The sequence below is a fragment of the Puntigrus tetrazona genome, chromosome 11, assembly GCF_018831695.1.
Source record: "Puntigrus tetrazona isolate hp1 chromosome 11, ASM1883169v1, whole genome shotgun sequence".
Classification (NCBI taxonomy): domain Eukaryota; kingdom Metazoa; phylum Chordata; class Actinopteri; order Cypriniformes; family Cyprinidae; genus Puntigrus; species Puntigrus tetrazona.
This window is the reverse complement of record NC_056709.1, coordinates 17,163,475-17,189,600: the sequence shown is the minus strand read 5'-3', so window position 1 is coordinate 17,189,600 and position 26,126 is coordinate 17,163,475. Positions and strand designations below refer to the sequence as shown.

At 37.2% G+C, this 26,126-nt stretch overlaps 1 protein-coding gene and 1 pseudogene across 1 annotated transcript in view; one reads left to right on the top strand and one right to left on the bottom strand.

Moving 5' to 3' along the window:
- The window catches only part of LOC122353810, a 346,864-nt pseudogene that overhangs the window by 204,360 nt on the left and 116,378 nt on the right, over window positions 1–26,126 (bottom strand).
- suclg2 (succinate-CoA ligase GDP-forming subunit beta) overlaps window positions 5,482–26,126 on the top strand; it is an 87,799-nt gene continuing 67,154 nt past the window's right edge. The window contains exons 1-2 of the mRNA XM_043251678.1: window positions 5,482–5,642; window positions 23,011–23,152. Coding sequence (XP_043107613.1) covers window positions 5,559–5,642; window positions 23,011–23,152 — 226 coding nt within the window. The 5' untranslated portion in view covers window positions 5,482–5,558. The remainder of the gene's footprint in view (window positions 5,643–23,010; window positions 23,153–26,126) is intronic.

The following is a 26,126-nucleotide window of genomic DNA, read 5'->3' as shown; positions in this document are numbered from 1 at the left end:
CTGTGATCCTTACGGTCTCCCTTCAGTGATTCTTGTTCTAAATATGCCATCAAACCAACACAGTCTCTAGACCAGTTTGTAAGTATTTAGCAAAGTGGCTTATTGGTACGACCTCACTAGTTCGATTTTGTAGGATTTGTCTAAACCCCGGTAATGGGTAGGTTGAATTTGTATGAATTAGCCGTAAAATACGTACGAACAGCTGTGAGATTGGACTGGAAAAGCCTGATAAGACTTTTTGATATTAAAAATGTTACACAAAATTTTATTTTATAAGAATAATAATAAACAATGCATTAAATAAATAAAATAAATTAATTATTAATATATATATATATATATATATATATATATATATATATATATATATATATATATATATATATATATATATATATATATATATATATATATATATATATATATATATATATATATATATATATATACACATACAGTTTTTGCTATAACAAAGAATATTAAACAGGGCACATTCTTTTTTTTAAATTCATTGCTTGAAAACGTCTTTTTGAATTTGACCTATACTTTTTTTTTTTTTGTTTAGTCCAAAGGCTATATGCAAGACTAAATGGATACGAGAAATTGGATGTTGAGCAGCACGTCTGAGTCACATCAACAAAAAGCAATATACCCATTCTGCACACTGTGCCTTTTGAATTCTCCTGTGGATATGTGTTTAGCAGCTCTGCCATGGTAAAGCTTGAATTTGTTTACATGGATTGGCAGGGCTATAATACAGCTATGCAGCTGGATGAACCGTCGTCGTTGAATATAAATGCACGCTGCTCTTGCATACGTGTACACTGTCATATTAAATCATATATAGTGGCTGAACATGAGTTTGAAATCAATGCCCTGGTGGCAATGAGAGTGATTTAGCGTGCACTTCTTAAAGATCTGGCATCGGAGATTAATGAAGGTGACATCGTCATTGCATTGAACATCAGTGGCTCATATTCTTTTTGTCCTCTCAGAACGTACATCTCTTGTCACTCAGACACAGAGGTATGAAAGGACTTTTATCCATGCTTGGAATCTTAAATCAGTGTTGATCGTGTCAACGAAACGACTGATCAAAATGTCTGTCGACAAGGGCCCATTTAAACCTGCGTTTTCTGTGATTGGATCAGATTTAAAGTCAGGTGAGAATGCAATTCAAAACATTCTCTAAAGCAGCTCAGAAGTGTTTTTCGGTTCAGCAAATTGGTGCAGAATTTTAGGCACACAATCTTGTTTACATCCCATTGACGTTTGGGTTTATGGGTGGATTTGCAAGCTTTCTAAAAATCTTCTTCTTTTTTTTTTTTTTTTTTTAGGGAAAACAAGTTTTTGCAAGTTTTTAGGAAAACCAGACAGTTTCGCGAGAGGACCAAAATCATTAAAAATATTTTTAGATAAAATATTTTAATATTTTTAAAAATCTCATTTAAGGACTTTTTCATGAGTTTTCAAATCATTTTCAAATTAGTCTATCGCAGTTTGTTATCATTTTTCTCATTATTTTATATTTGTTATATATTCTTATCTGTACAGCATTTAAAATGGATTATTAATAAAAAAATCAAGGTAACACTTGATTAAGGCATTAATATATGCTTATAAATACTAATATGCTAGTAATACGCATGTTAATAAGAAACTAGTTAATCGTGAGAATTGAACCTTAAAACAAAGTGTTGCCAAAATCATAATATTACCTGAATTATATCATACTGCCTTACATTTTAAATGATATTATATCACTGAAATGAATTTGTGATGGAATATTAAACAAATTTAAAGGACATCGCTCTCTCTCTCTCTCTCTCTCTCTCTCTAAAAACAAAAGGAGGGATTTGATTTTTTCCTCAGATGACGGGTTTATGCCACGCGTACAAATAGGACTGAGCAAATCGACTCAGCAGTTACATGCACTCATTCGGTTCTTCGCAACACACTTCACTGCCAAAAGAAAACAAGACTTTTCTTACGACCGTCTAAAGCCACACAAACCGTGATGAAATTGAATGTGAACTCAAGGCCATTTGCAGATTATAACTACATTTTATATACTAGCAGTACCTCAGAAATATTCACAGCCCTCTGTGCTCAGTGTGGTAATACTCTAAAAGAAAAATCGCCACGGCATTAAAAGGTACCACATCCCGCGCACAGATGGAGTGTGCCACCGCTTCCCATTCCTTTTAGTGGGAGACGTACTGCCAGCATAGTAAAATGAAATGGCCTTATTTGCATTGAGCTGGAGGAGAATAGCTTTTAAAGTGGGTTAGGGTGAAGGGGAGCAGAAAAGACTTCAGAACTGGTTTGAGGAGGAAAAAGAGAGAGACGAAGAGAGGTAAGAGGCTTAGCGTGCTTCGGTGTTTGGAGAACCAGACTGTGAAAGAAAGGGAAATTAGGCTCCTTCCCTCTTTCTCCTTTAGCTAATGAGGCCGATAGATCCAAGCCGTCCTGGAGTCACACTGCTGTCCGACGAGGGGCCCAGATGTTGTCGCTTTCGCTGCGTGGATCCATAAAGCTACCTGCATGCAGGGGTTAAACACATTGATCATACAGAGAGGCAGCCTGGAGATCTAAAGCTCATGCAGGAAAGCTTCACGGCCTCCAACTGGGCTGCTTGTATAAGAAAGGATGGAACGGGCCCCACCGTCCTCAGGCAGGCATTGGCTTCGGATATCTGACGCTCTTAGGCCCAGCCGAGGAGAAACTCAGAAGAAATGAAAGCAGAATATACTACTTATGAACGAATTCACAAGCTCACAGTGTTGAAAGCAAAAGGAGGTGTTATCGCTGCAGCACAACATCTGGGGTTTTAGCATCTCGAGGGAAGCCGGGCATGAAACGCATTCTCTACAGAAAGAAAAAAGCTGGAAGATTCTTGGATGGCTTTCGAAACATGAAAAGACCGGAGGAATATTTGAAACAGGAACTGCGCGCAATACCGAAGTCTAACAATGACAGCACGCGATCGGGAACGATAGCCTGAAACGATAAATGGCATTCATGAGGTCCGATCGCCGTATTGGAAAAGTTTGCAGTCGAAACACTTTCAAATTTAAATACAAAATGCTTCCGTGGAAAATGTGACCACAGCATAAATGTTTGAATAAGCGCCGCATATCAATGTGGTATGAGAAGCAAAAAGCTTTGTTCGGTGGGCTGAGGAGAATCCTCGTCCTTTATTAAACATCTAAGTTCAGGTCAGCTTCATTACCATAATACAGAGCTCTTATACCATGAAACAAACATCCTCCCTCAAAAAGACAGCTTGGTCGACAGATTGGGAATATTGTGCACAGTGTGCAAGTTTTGTTTGTGTACGACGGCTGGATTTAAAAAAGGTGAGAGGTAAAGAATGCGCCTCACAATGAAAATATGGATTTTTTACCCATTAAAAACTAGCTGGAAAGAATAGGCCAGCGCAGAATCACAGAAATAAAAATAAATCCAGGTCATTTGTGAAATAAATAAAAAAAAATACCCACTTATACATGCCTCACAGAATGTTTCAAGCGGAAAACACCAACTTTCATACCTTTTTGCAAAAAAATATGCTAAAATATAGGTATATTTTCGCATGTTTTTTGTGACGCTAAAATTCGAACATTTATAAACTAGTACATTTTGATTTATGCATAACAAACCAACTGCATATGTACTGCTTTTATGGTTATTAAAATATTAATATATTAACTTGCTTGGTAGCCCACCTGGTATAGCGTGGCATTTGTGAAAAACTCAGAGCATAAGTCTAGCAAAAAAAAAAACAATTGTTAAAATAGAACGTCTTTTTTTCATGCTAACGCTAACGGTTTTGTCTAGGGTAAGGTTTTGTGAAAGTGGTACATTGTTTTTAGATGCGATTCAGAATTCACCTTTTTGCTGTATTCACTGGACAATTTACTGCCGTGATATTTACAACAACCAGTATAATGAAACACTGCAAGATTCACATTGATCTGTTTGAGATAAAACTTAAGATAAAAACACACTTTTAGCATCATTCACTGGACATTTTAAAGGTGCACTAACCAGCATAATCTGTTTGCAGAAATGTCGTCGCAAGCACGTTTTTTTTCCAATAAGCTTGGGTTCAGTTAAATATATAACAGAATAAAAAAGGCAATAGTGGCTCTTCCGCCATTGCAAAATGTCAATATGTGCTGATCTGCATGTTTTGGTTTGAATGTAAGGGGCAGAGGCTTGTTTATGTGACCGTATTGTGAAAAAAAATGAGGGAAGGAGAGAGACGCTCGCATGTTCTCAGTGAGCGGTTTATCATCCTCTCTGAATGGGTTTCTGCTGACACACATCAGTTTGAAGCAAATGTCTCTCTGTCATAATCACAGCTTTTTATGATCATTTTGCCCTTCCTGCCCTTTCACAATGTCAGAGAGTAATGAGTGCTTTTAGAGAGTTGAGAAGAGAGTGAGGAAAGATAGATAGGTTATGTGTATGTGTGAGAGAGAATCAAACCTTCTGCCTTTGATCAACGCTAAACAGGAACGCCACAAAGTTTGGGAACCTGATGTGCAGCTGATCCAACTCGTCAAACTTCACGGCATCCGCAAAATGTGTTGTGTTGATCTTCTTTATCTGCTGCATTGTTTGAAAGCTCATTTGATTAGTGCTGACATAATGAAATCACCCACCATTAAACTGTGTGCAAATAACCTGCGCGCACAAAAAGATGAATGACTGAATAGAATCCAAGCCTGGTATTCATTGGTCATAACTGGTCAGCAGGCTGGTTTTAGAGGGGTTTTGACCACTTCCTTAACTGGTCAGGCCAGTCTTACCTAGCCAGCTAAACCAGCTACTTCCAGTTTAAACCAGCTAAGGCTTATTTTTTTAAACCGAGTGAAAATTAAATAAAGAAATAATAGGCAAATATATCTATATTTATATATATCTTTTTGATAACAGAATAATTTAATTAGTTTAGGATTTAATAATAATAATAATAATAAATACTTTTGGCAATATAAAACTAAATATTTTTGAAAAAGATACAATTTACTATATTATCAAAATGTTACACTAATCAACACCCCTTCAAAATTCCATTCATAACAATAAATTATGACAAACATAAAAATATTGTTTAATTGATTTTTGTATTGTATTTGTATTTTTTTATGGGAGGGAATGCATTTCATTATTATAATACATTTTAATTCAACTACAAATATACAAACATAACATGTAAATGATCACATTTATTTAATTGTAGACATTTATGCAGCCTAATTATCTGCACTTTACACACACGCACGCCTATGTATTCAATGAACACGTTCATACAGCATACTGTATATCTGCCAGCAATTGTATACAAACGGATATTTGTGAGCAAATGAACTTTCGTTCTATCGGCCAGGGAGGTAAACGAGATAACGTTGCAGCGCAAGCAGTCCAATCCTGTTCTTTGGTTCACTCGCAGGTTTCCGACCTGTAACTCAACGCCGCAAAAGTCAGCCGACGCTCACCGTCACTCCTCACACACGTGTCAGCGTTACAGGACTTACTTCCGGTTCAACATGGCGGCATCCATGGCTTGTCAGGCGGCTGTGAGAGGACTCCGAGCAGCGAGCGCTAAACAACTGCTTGTGAGCCGAAACCAGGTAACGGATCGCAGATCTGTGCGTTTGTCCTCCAGCGCGTGATGTGGCCAGCAGAAGAGCGGAAACTTGCGCGCCGCCGCCGCTGTCTGTGTACTTAAAGCGCCCGATGATCATTATTTATTCCGCGCATAAGTTGTTTTGAATGCATGTACAAATACTCATTTAACCTGGCGTTGCTGCTCAAACTAGCGACTTGAACATAGACGCTCTCTCCGCTGCTTTGCAGAACTTACTGTTCAAACTGTATACAAGGTTATTCATAACTTACTGTCAGAATATAAACATGTTCTTAAATCACATTGTGTGATCTGCAAACGAGCTCTGGTGATTTCCAATTCAGACTGTTTTTAATAAATTATATTCTTAATTTTTTTTTGTATTTGCAAGGTTGTATTCTATTTTTGTTCTAAATAGGTAAGTTTAAACATTAGCCTATATGTGCTTCCTGCAATACCCATTCCAAGGTGATATTTTTTAATAATATTTGAGTGTTTTGAAGCCTTTTTTACATAAGGCATCAAATTATGATTTCACCTTCAGGTTTGTCCTCTATTCATTCATTCGGTGAGCAATAGGCCAGAATCATGTCCGTCTGTATCAGCCTTTGACCCATCAGTGATGAAACTTTTTCTGCTGAGCAGGCCAACAGCAATTTGCCGTCAGTCCGCCGCAAAGGTTTAAAGGTCATTTTTAATATTTATCTTAGGCGCACGCAGATTTCCAAGTTGTCACAATACTTGTTTTTTTGGGCTATTGCCTCGTGTTCCTCTTTTTGGTCTTGCAACTTAAAGAAATGTTTGATGTTGCCTTATTTTGGGTGTCATTTGACGTGCGTACCGAAAGATCGCGCCGCACGTATAAACCGTAAACCAGGACGACGGGGATAAAGTAGATCAACAGTGTGATTTCAATGGAAGTTCGGTCTTATGGAAAGTCAGAGGCTATATTTTGACATTATAGAACGAAACTCTGAGGAAAAGTTTCAAGTAGGTCATTGAATAGATCTGAGCTGCGCCTTCCATTCTGTTTTAATCCTGACTGATGTCCCTAAATAGTTCAGTGGCTGTTGGCACATAAAACAAATGTGTTGGTTGTCACAGGAAGGAGGCTTGCCGTTTTTAAAGGAACAGTTACCTATAAATTTTATATGCAGAAAGCTTAAAATCTATCTATCTGTCTATCTATCTATCTGTCTATCTATCTGTCTGTCTATTAGATATTGTGATGTTTTTCGTTTTGACGGCACCCATTCACTGCAGAGGATCTATCGGTGAGCAAGCGATGTAATGTTACATTTCTACACATCATCTTTGACAAAGAATCAAACTTTAGGTGGACTCAGTAACTTTTGGAATGGTTGTTTTAGTCCCAAAACAACTTTATCCAGCGGAACAAGGCGTATATTTTACTTTTAAAGAGCTGTTTTATAGGGGCCCCAGAAATGTCGTTTTTCCAAGCCTCCATAAATTATCAGGTGTGCTGCACTACGTTCGCTCTAAAATATCACCCATCTACAGGCATCTGATAATAACGGCAGCCTTAATTTAATCGCAGAATTCTGTTTACGCATTATTGGCTTCACAATAAACCCCTCTGAACACCAGAGATGTCGCGTCTGTCTCCTTCAGACATCAATATCGTCTTAAAACAATTTTATTCTGAATTGCTTCACACAAAAGGCACGGCATCTCATAAATCTTTACGCCTGTTTGTACACAGAACAAGGACTTTAAACATTGAACGTTCTGCCTAAAAAAAAAAAACATCTTTCCTGCGACTTTAGTACAGACTGACCTGATTTTGCTACTTGATTCAGTCGAATTATCGATTCGGCTCCCAGAATGCATCACCAATGTCGTCACGAAATCTGCGTTTCAGGTTAAATTCACTTTTAATTAAATGGCTCGATCGTTAAATACACCCAGTTTCTAATATATGTAACTTTCTTTGACCTTAATATTTATATTTTGCCCCTGAGCTGGAGTTTCAAAGTTATAAAGAGATATTCCGTGCTGGAAAATGACATTGGATCAACACCAATTTAGCGTACAAGGCATCACTTCATTACTCCGTGCAGTCCACTCTGCTGCCATAAGATGTGGTTTAGTAGTGCATGCAGAGTGCTTAGCTAGCATATATTTTCATTTCTGTCGTATAATGAGATGCAACCCGCTGCAACAGGGCACAGGCCTCATCCATCTGAGAGAGGTCCTGCTCTAATGAGAAAGTACATAGTGCCAAGTGCAGTTATATTATTTTTAACGAAATGACTTATTTAAGTCTTGTTTGGTATCAGGGAGAAGTGACATTTTTATGGTAAGAGACTTTAATGCATAGGTTTATATCCGCTGTTTGTAAAGATGAGGACACACAGATTGTAGGGTCAGTGCTAAATTTTAATAGCACTAATATCAAGATTCGATACAGACGCTAATAAGATGCAGATTACAGCAGTTTTTTTTCCTCCATTTTTCTCTCTCAGTTTGGGCTTCTCGTGTTTGGATGAAATCCATGTTTCGCCGTCTCTTTAGGAGTCTGGCTGTCAGCCAGTTCACTGACAACGATCAATGAGCTGTTTTTATTAATCAGCGGCTGCATAGTTTTACGTTTGCGCTAGTGCTGTGAAAAAACATCCCGTGAGCATCGCAAAATCTTTTACAACGTGTTAATGTTTTCGGTTTTTCAGTGTCAGCAAATTAAACAAACAAAAAAAAAAGTTAAATAAATAAATGTGTAGTGTATATATATATATATATATATATATATATATATATATATATATATATATATATGTATGTGTTTTATTATGTCAAAACTTTTAGATCACTACAGAACAGGGTTCTACCTAAAGAACGAATCGCTCACAAATCAGAAATTAGCAGCACTGTAATTACTGACGTAGTAAGGGTAAGCTATTGAAATAAAAAGAATGAAAAATAAATGAAGTTCAACAAACTGTAATAAATTAAGAACACGGTAGTACTTTCAATAACAGGATTTTTATTTAACAAACAATAGAATAAAATGTATAATTTGGCTCAAAATCTTTGGTGAAAATTGTCATTCCTTCTAAAAAAAAAAAAAAAAAATTGACTAATCAGCAAATACTAAAACATTGCCATAATTGCCAAAAGTTTGTGCGGAGATGTCTTTGAAATTTGGTTGATTTGACACAGAATGACCCAATTACTCTCACGTGCATTTCACAACATATCAATACCTTACTTGAGAATTTCTTTTGAGCAATCAAAGTAAACATAAAAATATAACCAGATTAATCAGAATTCATTTAATCAAATCGACACTGAACTGAGAGCTGGTCAATCAGAATTAGATTGAGTTGGGACGCGTGTATCTATACCCAGCCCTTATTCGTCGTGATAGTGCACAAAACTGCCCACTCAAGTTTTTTCTCCCCTACCGCCCCCAAGCTGAGTGCCTGAGGTTTTACAGAATCTGTTATTTTGGACTTTTACCACTGAGATAAGAGGCAGTGATTAGCCAGCTGTCGGTCGGCTGTAGTGGAGCTCAGGAGCCGTGTCTGGCAGGTGTGTATCACGGCAATTCACTCCCATCTTTTATGACAGCTCGAAAATTAGAGATGGCTTGTCAATGACAATGCCCCAAAAAAAAAAAAAAACACAGATGGATTTTAGACAGGCGATGGCCGATAATGCCAACGCGCCTCAGAAATTCCTGTCTGGACCCGAGATAATCCCAGAGCTGTTTTCCCCAGCACAACCTAGCAGCTGCATCTCCAAACTTAAAGGAACATTTGCCTCAGCGTTCGTTCTTTAGGGCGGTGAAAAATCTTTACGCAAAGATTGAAGACGTCAAAGCTAATTCGCCTCACAACGCTGCTGCAGCAGCTTGAAAAGCTCGACTGGAGTGTCGAAACAGGACCGAGGGAGTCTGCTGGATGAGGCTGCGTGCTGAATATTTTAAACGAGGGGTGGGAGGGTGCGACTCCTCTGGTGCAAGAACTTCAAACAGCAGGCGTCTCTCCCATCTGTCCACAGCGAGAACACATTTACATTTCCTGGCCGCCAGGGATACAGTAGAGCAAGTTTGCTGTAACCGGATTTGAATATCGTTTCGCCAAGGTTAATAGCCATTTCTGTTGCTCATGAGGGCTGTTTAGGCTTTTTCAATAATTTAGGAAGGCGGCAATCATTTAGAGTTCTGTCGGCAGTCTTTTGAAGGAGAGGTGCATCTTTTGAACGCTCCTGTGGGACTTTTATTGCGGTCCATTTGGGATCGTTTTTCCGTAATGATGATTGAGGCGGCATTTAGCGTTAGAGCGAATTAAAAGTTGTTATACTATAACTGCTGCGCCAATGACAGTTGTGAAACTTTGAAAGTCTATCCGTCTCCGTATTTATTAGTTCGGTTTGTGTTCCCGTGGCTTTCCAAAAGGCTCCTTGTTAAAAGCTGAAGAGCATTCGGAGCATTGCTTATTAAAGGTCACTGAATATTATAGTTCCGTCAGGATGACTAAGTATTAGTTTGTTTCAAACTTGTATCACTTTTTTCTTTTATTGAACACAAAAGGAAGAATTTCTTTTGTGTATTCATGCAGTTACAGTTAATGGCAAACATTGAACTTTCAAGCTTCAAAAAAGGTCAAGCACACACACAAAAAAAAAAAAAAAAAAATCAGTTTGAAATAACTTGTTACCCCGCTGCCTAAAATGTTTCAGTTGTCACTTAAATTAACATTAAGTAACTAAAAATTAAATAAAAAAAAATTAGGCAGCGGTGTAACAAGTTGTTTCAAGTTGAAACAACTATATATATATTTTTACAGCACAACCACCATAAAGGTATCATAAAAGTATGGTGACCCTGATTAGTCAGAATAGTTAATAATTCAAACCATTTTTAGCAAAGAAATCTGCAAAAAAATCAGTGCAGGTTTCCCGTGAATGCCTGCTGAAAGTGAATTTCATGATTTATCTTATATTTATCTCATTTCTCACACAACACTGTGGCACATGATCCTTCACAAATTATTTTAATATGCTGATTTGGGGCTTGGATATTAATAATGGTTCTTCTTTATTTTTCTTTCTTACCATATAAAGGTCAACGAATGCCATCTATTTGAAACAGAAAATGTTGTAATACTTTAAATGTCACTTTTGATCAGTTTAATGTGTTCTTGCTAAACAAACGTCTTTCTTTGCTTTTCTTTCTTTTTTTTTATCTTTACCTTTCAAAGTTTCAAAATATATCTATGACAGTACTTTAAACATTTATTAATTGCTTAAGAGCATGTTCCAGAGATGCAAAAAGCGCGCTCGGAACCAAAGTGAAGCTGGCAAATGAGTGAAAGCTCTTTTTGCGAACTATCCAGCGTTTTCACCCGCTTTCATTTGCTCAGACTTGACCTGACTCCTCCAGACCTCTCTCCTCTGAATGATGTTCCTTATTAACTATGCTAATTGCTAAATTCATATCTGCAGAGAGTTGCCTTCACCTTCAGCCCGTGTCTGTCTTTAGGAGATTAAGGCAAAAGCGTATCCCATGATGCAAATCTCTGCGATCTAAATCCTTCGGCATGCTCTGCTGACTCCCCATAACTCAGCTCTGCTAACGCACACACGTCTCGGCCTAACGGAGCTCTCTTGTCAACTTGTCAAAGGCTGCTGCTGCTCAACCAGTGCCCACCTGACCTCGCTGAACGGAATTCGTTCTATGAAAAAGAGCCGAGAGCATTCAGAGGTCGCGCGTTACTTTTATTTGTTTAGTTTTTTTTTTCCTCCGCACAAGCTAATTAACTCATTGCTTCGTTATTTGACATTGTGCCTTCTAAGGAACATTGATGTTTCAAATGAAAATAGTTTCGCCATTTGATCTCTTAATTAGCTCGCGCGAACGTTAAAACTGCGTAAATACAACTTATTAAATCTTTTAAGTGTCTCGGATAGTTTTACAGTAATGAGCACCGAGTTGTCGACAGCACTTTATTAGCTCCATTGTTTTAACATCGGCATTGTATTAGTCATGATAAATGGCAGCTATCATTTCTATATAAAGTAAACCAATTAGTTACAATCAGGAATGGGAAAATGTGTTAATTTCTTAAATCAGAACGCCCCTCAAGGATTCCACAAGTTAATTAAATGTGAGGCCATTTGGAGGTGCTAATTAGGAAGAGTCATTTCAAAGGGTTTAGGGCAGAGCTATGACTAGTAATGAGGATTTTAACCCCTGGAGACTGCTGGCCTGTGACTGCGCTACGAAGGATCTGATGCAGCCGACTGGGCCACTTCTTAAACACTGTTTGTCAAAGCATCAGATGCTGATAATTAGAGAAAGAATTAACATATAACGGTGTAGGTTTAATCTGTGACTGGAAATGTGAAACAGGTATGGGAACCTCATTATATTATAACGTTAAATGAAACGTAAACGAAGTGTCACTGTCGTGTATTTTCGTTTTCACGTTCTAAAACAATCCTCGAAACTGAAATACAAACTTCCTTCGCGTTTTGGAAAGATTGCGAATATTTAAAGCATTAGATGCTGGTAATTAGGGAAAGAAACGAACACAGCAGGTCATTTGAGTAATTTGAAACATTTTAATATATTTTTGTATTTTTTTTTTTTGTACAGGTTTCTCAATCATGAGTATTTTGAAACTTAAAAAAACGGTTCCATTTTTTTCTGTCGCTAAACTATCATAAAATACGTTGAATTTTCAGAAAGCATTGCATGTGTCACATTTTTCAGTGTTATTTTACACATTATTATTATTATTATTATTATTCTTTTTTTATCATTTGTGTTTTTATGTTTTCAGTTATTTAATTAATTAATTTTTTTCAGAAACAATTCTTTTAATAGTATTCATTTTAGTAAGCAACAGCTCAGATATTTACTGTTCGCTGATGTTTATCTTACGATAACTAATTGTTTCTACATAGTTATGCAAGAGTTTCCTTTACCCAGGGAAAAAAAAGGGTTTGATATATCGGAATGGTAGATGGGAATACAGTAGGTTTTGAATGCAAATTATGGGGTGATTAAACAAACGATTAAACAAAAGCTTTTTTTTTTTTTTTTTTTTTGAAAACGATCTCTCTGGTTTAATGTTTTTTTTTTTTTATGCACAATGAAGCAGCATTGCCCTCTGAAAGACCTCAAGAAAAGCTCTCCATAAGCCTGTCCTTAGAAAATCTCCTTGTTTGAGCTTTTAAGCTCCTCTTCCTACTCTCGGAAGAATTGGATTGGTCAATACAGATTTGTAAATACCCCCTCATGAATATGCAAATGTAAAATGCATTTTGCCCCAGCGAGGACAGCAGTTGCGTTGCTTAATTTTCTTTTCTTTTTGTCTCCCCTCAAGAACTCTTTTAGGAATCAATTCCTTATCGACTTACGATTTTCGTTCTCTCTGTCTGGCTGATGGAGGAACCTAATGTACAAGTCATGCTAATGTTGAGGGCAGACTAATAGCGTGCTAAATGTAGTCTCCATTGACTTGCCTGCGCTGTCTGGGTCATTGGCACGTTGAGCAATTCTGTAATATTCGTAATATCGGTTTGTAAAATCTGTGAAAACCCCAGCAGATTTCATGTTTGGATGCGTGATTACGTTTGATTCTCTCTCGTGGTTTTGTAAAGATGAATGTTGATTTATTTCCGTCTTGTTTTCTTTTGCATAGCGATTGTCTCATCCATCAGCTAGGTGTTTAGACATGTCCTCCTGTGTTACTCTAACACTTCACATCTCTCTGGCAAGAAGCAATGAGATCGGATCTCAAAGCAGCTGCTTGCTTACGGTCTGTGGTGCTTTGGTAATTGTGCATATGGTCAGGCAAACTAATAATGTTAGTTAAAGATGACAATAAATCGTAACGGATCATATTAACTTTTATAATCCATGTTCAGTGTTATTATGTTGATTTTAATTCACATGTTATTCTAAAGAATGGATCATTTTTTATTTTATTTTTTTTAAATGAAACTAAACCGCGTCCGAAACGGTTTTACTTTTGTTGATGTCCATGCAGGTGGGGAAAATTAAATGTTTATTGGGATGCAAAATATAGAAGTTTTGCAGTTAATGGGTGCCGTCAAAATGAGAGGCCAAACAAACAACATTAACATCAAGTTAACATCCTTTAAAGTGTTTGTAAGGTGTTTTAACTACACTTCACAGGACATTAACTGATGCATTGTGTTTTGCATTATTGTAATGTTTTTATCAGCTGTTTGGATTTTTATTCTGACGGCACCCATTCACTGCAGAAGACTAATTGCGTGAAAATGTTGAAATGCTAAATATCCTCCTGTATGTGCAACTCATCTGTATCTTAGATTTAGAATAGAATTGTAATATTTGCCATTTGTTGGTTATTGGCCAATAAGTACCGACACATCTTTATCAGCTATACGCATACCTAAATATTAAATACGAATTTTGTGATCCACAATGCATCACCATTTAACTACTGGTTTTCTGTATCAGCCAAAATGTGAGCCAAATACATTACATTGACTACATGATTCTCATCCTATGTTTATTCTTTGCGCTAAAGATCTCGTTAAACTTGAAAATATCACATATTTGCAAATATTGTTCGGATTTGGTTGCCATTAACATATGTTGGCATTTCAAACTCACTATTTACTTGCTCCCCTCACCACATTTCATACACGCACCCAAACACAATTCAAAATGCTATTTTTTTCCCCTTATCTGTCACCGTTAATGAGAAGCAGTGCAGGTATCAGAATAGGGTTATAAGAGCAATGACTGAGCCAGGAGTCTATTACATTCAAGAGCAGCAGACCCTTTCCAGCACCTTGGAGTGTTTTTTTTTTTTTTTTCCTCCTCCATTTGAAGTGTGTGCGTATTACCTTCATATATCCAGCTGCATTAGCATAGACCTCATCATCACTGCAGTGCAGTGGCCCATTCTTTCCAATGGAGTAGTGCACCCTCAAATCTGAATATTAGATTTGCGATCCTCGTGCACAAGGAAAACACACAGAGACAAAGTGCGCCAAATGCACAAATATAATTTCACATTTAATTAAAAATAAAATGCAGCAAAATAATGTCAAATCTGTGCATCGCATACCATGCAATTAGTCGCCGTTCTCAAATAAATGATGACGATAAGGCTACAACCTTAACTCTGCGCCTGACTTTGTAAAGTTGGGGCCTTACAGAGCATCTGCTATCTTGTGGAATTTGATGCAACTGCTGCCACAGCCTTTCTTCGTCCTTTCACCTCTGTGAGAGAACACCGATAAGTCAAGATCTGCTGTGGGCCACCATGTACTTAAGAGACATCTGGCCTCCCGGAGGATCTAGAGAAGCAGTTTCTTTCAATGCTAATAAAGGATACAAACTTGTGAGAAAAGCAAATGTTTCTGTTTAGGTCAGGTGAGAATAAGGTCATTTTAAGATTGTGTGGTTAGTCCACAATTATGTGGCTCAGATGTTCTTTAAGTAGTGTGGAAGTGATGTGGTCTACTGGAGAAAGCATTAGGGTTAGTACAAGCATAAATGAAAACTCTACCATCATTTACTCATCTTAATATAATTATGAATCTCTATCAGCTTTTTTGTCTGTTGGATGCCATTGATTTATACTCTCTACTGATTTCTCAATTTTTTTTAAGGTCTTCTACTTGTGTCACAGAAGAAATAGCTATACACATTTGGAATAAGAAAAATAACACTATAGCTCCAGTGTCTGCTTTCCCATTGGTTGCCTTTGAAACCATTGACTGTGTACTAAAAGGTTAGTTCGCCCCAAAATGAAAATTCTGTCATTAATTACTCAACCTCGTGTCCAAACCCATAAGACCGTCATTCATCTTCAGAACCCATATAAAGATATTTTTGATAAGATCAGAGAGCCATCTGACCCTCCTTAGACAGCAATATAACTGAAATGTCCCCAGATCCAGAAACGTAGTAAAAACATCAGTAAAACGGTCCATGTGACATCAGTCTACTTTTTTTGTGCAAAAAACGTTTCTGGACCTGGGAACAGTTCAGTTGTATTGCTGTCTATGGAGGGTCAGATGGGTCTCCGATTTCATCAAAAATATCTTAATTTGTGTCCAAAGATGACTGAAGGTCTTACGGGTTTGGAATGACATAAAGGTGAGTAATTAATGACAGAATTTTCATTTTGGAGTGAATTAACCCTTTAGTTGCTAAGTACACTAACTGATGGATTTTTTAACAGTGTCTCAAATCTCTGAATCGTGCAGTCAAGGTTTAGGGCTCTTAACACACTTTCCAGCTTTATGAGGAGGCTGAAATCAGTTTTTTTTTTGTTGACCTAGTTGTTGATCCGAAAAACCTCCTTCCCAGTATAATTTCACAATTCTTAAGGCCGTCATACATAAATTACCTTTCTTTTTTTCCTTCAGGTTGTGTTAAAAGAGTAGCAGAACTGCTTGTGCCTGGTACAAACTCAATGTGGTGCACAGCCAGAGCAAGTTTCTTTTTTTGGGAGGGGGTTTGGGAAGCAGCATTTTCCCATTAAAACAGATAATATAGAGAAAGGTTTTGCTGGTAACCCCTGGTTGGTTACAGGGAGATGGACACACACACACGCCGTTATGCAAGGAACCAAAACAGTGTGTGTGTTACCAACCTGAAAGAGAATGCAGTGTGCTGAAACATGGCTTAACTAATTTTAACTTCACACAGCATATTTAACACGCTTTAATTAATTACCTGAGACATTAAAGTAATTAACATTCTAACGCTCGTATTTACAGTGACACTGTTGAATTGATGCAGCACGAGAGGAGGATAAAATCGTAGGACCGATTTGAGTAGTTGGACGGTTTTAATCCATAATGACTTGTAAGAAGAAAGAGAGAATTTTATTTTTATGCCATTCTTTTGACATTTAACAGTTACTGCAAAATGTCATGGTTGTCGCTTCTAGCTCGCCAAAGAAGAAACCATAACCAAAACTAAGAGCGTTTTGTAATAGCATTTCATTTTCTAAACTTGAAAATACTGACTTGACTATTCATGGAAAAAGTTCGGAAATAGGGTTTTATGTAGGTGTCACTTGGCTTTTTTTGTTGTTTTCCTGTGACTTTATCCACCCTGTTTTTCCTGTAAGAGCAGGCGGAGGCATTTATAAATTAAGGCTAATGCGTCTAGCTTCCGGTGTCATCCACTTCCAGCTATTTTTAGTTTTACTGCTTGATATTGCAAACTTACTATTGTTTTAATGTATTATTGTAATTAAGAGCACGCTGCTTTGTAGTGCAAACAGTTTTACAGTTTACCGTGCTTTCTGTAGGTTCTTTAGCCCTACAGTGGCTAAAGAACGAGAAGTCTCGAAGGGCATATATCATTTAATTTTACTGTCAATTGATGCTTAAACATTTTGAATATCATATAAGTCAGTCACATTATATGGAAGTGTATTTCCGCTACATAAGAAGTTATGATATAAAACAATTTAGTAGTAAGTTTAGATGACATAAAAAGTTTATATTATGACACTTTATCATAAGTTTTTTTTATTTCTCATGCATTTCGACATTTTACGTCATACTTACAATTTACCTAAGCAAAGCTTTTTTAATGCACCCATATGCATTATTGTCGAGTACCCACAAATGATTTACTCCTTTACTTACTTATGTACTATTATTCCTGCAAGTGCATCTATTTCATTTAAATATATTTATTTATGTATACACTTGTTATTTGCTTTCAACTGCATGTCTGTTTGTGGGTGTAGAAAGCTGTGTGTGTGTGTGTGTTGGTATTTAACTGGTGGTGTCTCCAGAGTGCTGATGAAGATAATTACTGTTGAGGCAGAGTCTCAGGGGAGATCAGACACCTGCCGTCCCCCTCTTACCGCCTCCTCCTGGAGCGCAGCTCTCTCGCCCCTGACGCCCACCTCCCGGTACGGATGCACCTCAACCTCTCTTTGCCCTTGGGTGAACTAATAACCCGTACGGCTACAAAGTGGACTCCCGCTAAATTTAGCAAAAAAATGGGGGAGAAGAAAACAATTACCGCTAACATTTCCAAAGAGGTTGCAACGGAGCTCTTTTAGCACTTCCACAGTCCGGTTAATCAAGCAGGGCTGGAACTGGGAATAACGCCTGACTGACAGAAGCGCAAAAATATAACTGCTAGACAAATATCATCGCCTTCCATGTTGATTATTTTTAAACATATAATTCTCTCATTAGACTCTACATTTAGATGTTACACCTGACACCTGCTATCTGATGCTAGTTTGCTTTCTGGTCTTTGGGTGACACAGGGCTGTGAATCTGAGGATGCTTTTGAGGAGACGGCTTTTGGCGGTTGCTCTTTTTTGATGCCTAATTAGAAAATTCTATGAATTTGTTGCTGCTTTAAATGCTTGGGCTTTTGAAAAATTGAGATTTTGTTTGCCTGTCAGTCTTTTTAGTGTTAATCAGCTGAAGAAATCTATAAAATGTAAAGATAAACGGTGTGCGTTGGTGTTTTAAAGTCATAAATCAAATGTAAATTCAGCTAACAGTCACGTTTTCTTGGATAAATAACATCACTAACGGAAATAGAACAGAAAAAAGCAGTAATAACATTTTTAGCATTTAACATTTTTTATTTTTTTGCATCATCAGTCAATAAAGCTCTGTAAGTATTGGTCTCAGACATGGAGATTTACTTCAAATTACACCAAGCTTCCACAGATCATGCTTTCAGGCCATTTCAAGTCTTTTTTTGACTTAACAAAGTACTCATATGTAAGTGTGTGAGTTGGTTACTTACATTATTAAATTACGCAGATCATGCGCAAAGAAAGGCGGGAAACGGCTCGCTTTGTTAGCTTAGCATAGCGCTAAAGTTACATGCTACAGAATCAATTATCAAACACTTTGTAACTGAAGAAATAGTATCGTTAATACAGTTTTACTTTTGTTCACCACAAGTTAGTTGTGTTTCCCCTCATGTCTTTCTTTTTTTCCTGAAACGATCCAGGAGAATTGTCTCTCTTCATCTCGCGTATCTCTTTATTAATATTTGTTTTGGGAAGTTTATTCATCTAAAGCACACTTTATGTTTATTGCTGACGCAATGAAGCATAATCTGGTGAGAAAACAGCACTTATTTCCCATATGAATTAATAAAAAGATGTGAACCGTAAGCCCATTGTGCCCAAGACTGTCAGAAAATAAACCCTCATCTGTGAGATCTAAATAAAAACCTTCAGCTGTGTTGCTGACTGAAGGTAAATGTCGCTCTGGAGTCACAACATGTGGACATGGACAGAGAATCAGGAGGTCCTTTTAAGGTTATTGGCAAGTTTTGCGTTTCGTCATAAATGTGACCGGAAGTACTAAACGCACAATATGCTTAGTTTTGATGTGTGAGGCAGCTTTATTAGCCAGTGCCCTTCCGTTGAACCTTTCATAAGTAGCGATGTTAACAACAACGAGCTTGTTCAACAGGGAGCTGTTTCCAGTTTTAAATATGACAGTATCCACCCCCATACAGAGGTATAAATATACATCGAATGCTACACCACGGCCATTAGGAATGACCCTCAGAGGACTCAGCAGATGCTAACCATGAAAATAATACCTTTCTGCGGAAAAAATCATGTTTAATAGCTGACAATGGTACTCTTAGGTGCTTTTGGTGATTGTTGATACATTATATATTTATATATAGCACCTAAGCACAAAAGTACACTAGGTCATTGTTTTATATAATAAATTCAATATTTTTTTTAATAGTTAATGTTTGTTACATGTAACACGTTTGATATAACCAAGATTAGTGGTTAAATATTTAAATTAAATGATTATTGTTATATTATTTATTAGTTGATATAAAATGTAAATTAAGTAAAATATATTTACAGACGGACAGTGGGTCGTTTCCGTATTTTCCCTGCTTTCCGTCTGTTTTTAATGGCCCGTAACGGATAGTTACTGCAATATATGGTCTCTAAATTTCTGTACTATTAGTCTTGGCTCCTTTTTCCATCAGTGGTTGGATACACACTGTTTTACAAGGTCACCTAAAGCAAAATAAAGAATATACGTAAAAAGCATCATGCAAATTGCCATTTTAGTTTCAGAAGTCTGCTTTCAAGTGTCACCTGAGGACTGCATGCATGGACTGTACATTTCCAAGCTAGGCAATTCTGCGCGTACACATTTCTAGACACAAGTAATTAGTTGGAAATCGGTTCCATATTATCCTGATAACCTAACATCCATTATAGACGTCTCATTCTGAGCTTAAGCGAGGAAGAGAACATTTGTTGTGCAGTGCGTACTACAATGCCAGGAAATCGTTATTGCGATATCAAAGTTTTGGCTAAATTTAACAACCGATTCCTTTCGTGATCTGTTTTATCTTATGAGAAATGCGCTGTGAGCACCAAATTCAATAATATGATGAATCATAGTTTATTTAGTTCTCTGTAGCCAAGCACAGTCAAAGCACGCTGTGATGTATAGTAGTGAAATGATGAAATGCAGGCACTGAGAAGAACATTGCAGAGAATGAGAGTAGTGCATCATCTGACTCTTATCAAAGAGCAAATTATTACGTTAGTGAGAGGATTGGAGACATATGAACTTTTCTTTGTTGCACTTTCTGTTTCTTGCTGTCCGGTTCTGTTCCAAATGGCTCAATTCATGCGGACTTGTGGTCTTTGCTCACACAAATTTGTGAAATCCACAAAACAGTGGGGTGTCCAAATTGTCACTGTAGACTAGGGATGCCACAGTGAGGAAACTACCTCACTGGTTCGTCAATGTGTGACAATACCAGTAATACCGGTATCACTGGGGGTCGTTTGAGGTTGCTGTCTTTTTCTCACTTTCCTTCAGGTTTTAAATGGCCTGTAACCACACCACGTCTTTTACTTTACAATTTCCAGCAATTCGGTAACAAGCAGTTGTATACCTTTACTTTGTATTTCCCTTTTTCGCTCACTTTTCCTTTTTTTTTTTTTTTTTTTTTTTTTTTTTTTTACTTTATTGCTTTTAAATAACCTAGTTTAAAAAAAAAAAAAAAAGAATGAGCATTTTACTTTTACTTTCACAACAGCGGCAGTTCGATATCGGTTGCTTGAATTCAGTTCAAGCAACAACAAAATACAATAAAGAACATTAAATAAAATATAAATAAAATAAAAACACACCATGCTATATGCCTAATATATAATAAATAACTTACTTTTTTGTATAGGTATACAAAATAAAAAATCAATAAATAATTATTAATTCTGATGATAATAATATCATAATAATTAATTATGAAATGTATAAAACTTTTAAGCGAAACGAATAAAAATAAATATGATGCATGGACAGCATATACCGTGATATAAAATAATAATAATATAATAATAATAATAATAAAATTAGACTGTGTTGCTGGTTATACCGGTGTCCGTTGTGGCAAGCCTTTTGTAGACCTAAAAGTGTGCTCTTAAGCGCCTCCTGTGGACTTATACTTTTTGAGTGTATATTTTGCCACTAAATTTTCTGGGTATTCCTCTTTGGGTGAAGCATTTAGGACAAATCCTAATAATACACACTTCTGTTTAATGTCTTTTGTGGTACTGAATTTTAAGTAGAGCTGTGCAAACAATCAAAAGCAGATCGTGCGCATAGCTACACAATATTGCGCTCATAACCGCAGACGATACGTCGGCAATAATGAACACGATATTGCGTGGCTTTTCAGTGAACTGCGGCTCTGTGTAGTAAACGCTGAAAGAGTTTTGTCGATTTTTCTGTGTATATGTTTTTCAGTTTATCGCCACACTGTGCACTTCAGTTCCGTATCAAATGCACCTCATAATGTGTGCACTTCGGTGGCGTGCACTTCGGAGTATACACTTCCACAGCCTGCCAACTCTGGTGGCGGCTCTCATTATTCTCTATGGAGACACGTAGACGCTTAATTAGCAGAAGCCATAGAGAGTTGTTCAAAAGCATGACTTAATAAGGTGCTTAACTTCATTTAGCACTGTGCTGCTCTGATAACCTGTTTCACTCTCATTCTATAGTGGTGAATAATGGGAAATTGTCTATTTAATGAGTGTCTTATGGGTTGTTAACTATCACATTCAATGCTCATCAAAGGACGTGATCATGAATGTGTGTGAATATTAACCTAGCACCGAGCCGCAATGATTTAAAATCGTAGCCTGAATGCAAGGCAAGACTTGAAACCGCTTTATTACAGCTGATGTCTGTTGTGAAATGACTTCAAAGAGCTGCCTGAAAAAATTAATTCTACTCATTGTGTATTCATGGTAGGTAGGACGGAACGGTATGGCGGCATATTGCACGTGACAGTAGAGATGTGGAAATGTGGCAATTGAAATGTCTAGTCTGAACTGCCACGTATATAATGATATATTGTGACACAGAAATTTTGATCAAACGTGACTGCATTTTTAGACATTTTGATGGCAGATACACAAAAGCAAAAATCAAAAAGAAAAATATCAAAATAATACTATATATTGAAAAAAAGGGATATAAATATATCTAAACATATATGTTAAACTCTGATAACCAAATCAGAATTACTATTGTGTGACTAAATTGACATTTTCCGTTAGGTGTCCTTTATCACTTCTTTGCTGCGGGGCTTCAGATTGGAGCAGGCACGGAAAAGCTTTCCATGGGTCATATAATAATGAATAGTCCAAAAAACGTAATGGCTTAGCCACATTAGCCAAATTTCCGACGTAATCAAATTCCAAATCAAGCTAGCCTAAAGCAAAGCAAAAAAATAACTAGTTATAATAATAATAATAAATAATAATAGTTAGTGGTTAAATAAAAATAATAAGAAACTCATTACAAGCAACAGGACAAAAAATGATACAGTGGAACAACTACAATGTTACATGCATACTATAAGGTAATCCAATGTATAAAAACACTGCATATTTTTACAGTGTAAATCAAAAATATGTATTTTTCTTTAGTCAAGAGCGGTGAGATATTTTCTTTCTTTGTTGTTTGAATGAATGACAGACAGCTGCTGTCACTTTAAGAGCTGCCCGGATCCAATATACTGTTTGTTTTGTTTCTCAGCTGCTTTCACCGAAAACCTAAATTACTTTATTTACTACTAGGATACTCGCAAAGACATTTTGACGCATACAAGCGTGTGTATTTAACTGGTCTCGAAAAAACAGCAGCGTCACGTGAGTGTGTACCCATAATATTTATGATAGTCCAATATGTCAAACAACACTGAATCAGATATAATGTACACAATATTTTATAAACATTTCATGCATTTGCTGCCAGACTGCGGACTGAAGCATGCACAAGAAATATTTTATTCAGAGGTTTTATTAAGTAAACCATATTGTTTGTGTTTTTAGCTGGCGAGGGTAAGTCCCAGAAGATGGCTGAACCTGCAGGAGTACCAGAGCAAGAAGCTGATGCAGGACAGCGGCGTGACCGTCCAGCGCTTCTTCGTGGCTGACACTGCCTCTGAAGCCCTGGAGGCTGCCAAGAGACTCAGTAAGTGTCCTTCTCATTTTAAACAGCTCGCTGTTAAGTGTCTAAATGCAGTGGCACTTTTTTGAAGTCTCTCTAATAGCTTTCAGTGTCAACAATGTGCTTACATGAATAACACTTCATTGATAACATGCTAATGAGGTGATGTTTATTTGTTAACTCGATTGGTGCTTGTATGCTGAGATTTGGCCTCCCACGCAGCGAGCTGGGCCATGAGGGATAGAATTAGCCAATGAGAACGAAGCACACAAATTGCGTTGATGTTTTTGCTTTTATTCTGGTGGACATGCCTTCAAGGGTCAACAGGACCGAAGATTGTCTCTTATTTCTTCTGCTTCTCTTATGTTTACATGGGCTGTTGCTCCCTTTTTCATCTATGCAGGCTTATTCTTGTTTTCTTTCGTGCCTTTTTATTATTTCCATGTGTTTGGGCACCTTTTATATGTGGCATTTCCGAAATCCAAATTTACCGGGCTAAATCCAAGAGGTGGGCTAATGTCTGCTAGTGCTGGTGTTGTAAACCTCATTCAGTTTCATTTGTGAGAGACTATGGATGCTTCCCAGAGGCTCACAGCTGTAATCTTCTTCTTATCTTACTCCACAGAAGAGGCTTTAGCATTCCATTTTCGAGATCTTCCCCTCTTGCTGTATGTGACTAAATATTTACTTTCAAAGGGGGTTTGTCGTTGATATGAACTTGATTCTGCAGTCCAGGTGCTGTTTCGGGTCATATGTTGAGGGTGAGACATCGTTTCTTTCTTTTCTTTTTTCCGGGAGTCAATTTGGAACATATTTCGAGATGGTATTTCCAGTCCAGCACATTGAGCGTTTCAGTCTGGTTCCTGTGGGATGGGGCAGGGCCCGGGCCCAGGCGACATGTACAAGGCGACCAAGCGAGACGTGAAGGATTTCTGTGACTGCGATAGTGCAGTGAGCTGTTCTCCCCAGTGCAGAGATGCCACCCCACAGTTGGGCCCACTTAGCCATGCGGCAATTCAGCTGACAGCTCAATTCGAGCTCTGCGGCTTACTGCTCCTTAACCACAGCAAACAATGCTTTTAAAGAAGCAATGTTATTTAAACCTTTTTTTTTTTCTTTTTTTTTTGCAGTATGCTAAAGTGTCAAATATACATCTGCAATTTCTGTTTAGGCATGTTTACTGTCAATTTCATTATTATTATTATTATTATTGACCTTTTTGTCTTTTTCTTAGTTAGAACTCTTAGGCCCAGTTTCACATTTTATGATGTTAAAAAAAAAAAAAAACATTAACAACGTCCCGAAACAAAACAAAGGTACTCTTATATTTTAAAATCAGTATTTAATTTCAGTTGAAATAGACTAGAACTAGGCTTAAACCTTGTCTGTGAATCTGGGGGAGATTTTTTTTTTTTTTTTTTTTTTTTTTAATTTTAGATTATGTTTAATATATTTTGTAATATTGTAGAATGTTTGCAAAAGTTTGCAATATGTATTATTTGCAGTGATAATTTGGTATTATTTATATGCTGAGTAGAGTATATTATTATTTTTAACAATCTTTTTTTAATATTTTTTTGTTTTAATTTTAGTTTGGTTTAGTAATTTATTTTATTTTTAATTTTTTAATCCAGTTTTTGTTTTTAGCATTTTTGCATTTGCCTTTTTTTTTTTTTTTTTTGATTTTAGTTCATTTATATCCGTACATCAGCTTTAACTGTTTTGTTATTTGGCAAGGAATTCATTTTAGTTTTCATTTAAGTTTCCTAACAGTAGTTCCCGTTGTTCCCGCATGACTTCAACGCATCTTTTGAACACAAAAGTACAAGTACAGCAGTGCGCTAACCCTGCTTTCTTCCGTGAAATGAAACTAAAACGGTGACCAAGAGCTTTCAAGCGCAACAAAGTATCATTAAAGTAGTCCACATGACTCATTCAGTGTATCCCATCAAATTATGAAATGGCTGTTTATGAAAAAAAACAAGCACAAATTTGGGTTGTTATTGATTGTGCTTTACCGTTTACTTCAATTGTGTGGAAAAGAGTGGCCAGAACACTCTACTAAACAAAATTTTGTGTTCCACATAGTAAAGCAAGTCATACTGGTTTCAAAAGACTTGAAAGCGAGGAAATTATAATAATTTTGAGTAACGCATACCTTAAAGATGGGAAGAATTTTTTTTTTTCTACCGAATAATACCATTTCATCCGAGTGACAAGACATGGCCCACAGAACTGTGAAGGGAGTGGTGAGTTTCTTCGTTGGCGTTCTTGCTTTGTTTTTTGTTGACTGACTGCAGGCCGTGGCGCTAATGATCCCACACCTGTCCCTAAAGTTGGGCCTGTGTTTGGCACAGAGGCAGGGGGGCTACCCATTTTAAACAACCCCCTGTGCCGTTAAGTAATCTGACTGTCAAAGAGGCAAATCTGATGCTGCCTTCATCAGTCACCAACCGCCACTCGATTATGCAGCTCTGCTTGCTGCCAAAACACACACGCATGCACATTATCACACACACAAGAACAATGAGAGAGAAGACAAAAATATAAAGTGAGTGCGAAAGAGGGCGAGAAAGATATAGGAGGGGAAGATAGAGAGAGGCTGAGAGCGGGGTCACACAGCATAGCTAAAATATGCTACCGCTGACTTCTGATTGGACGATAAGGTGGGAACTTTTTGCCACCGAACTGAGACGGTGCAATAAATCAAAGTGAGAACGGTTGCATAGCTCAACCATAGAAAGACTCTCTCAGACTATCTCCACCGTGCTCTTGTCCTATTTAAGAGGGAGAGATCTGCCCGAGATTGAAGGGTTGGGGAATTGGAGAGGTTCCTCATTTTTGGCTGGAAAACGAGCGGATTTCAACACCTGTAATCAAAAGTGAATCCACCTCAGAAAGAAAAGAGGTCATTTTATAAGCAAAAATAAATACGCCGGCTGACGCGAGTTCCAGTATAACCCCTATTCCCAGAACACCATCTTCTGACATGAAAGGA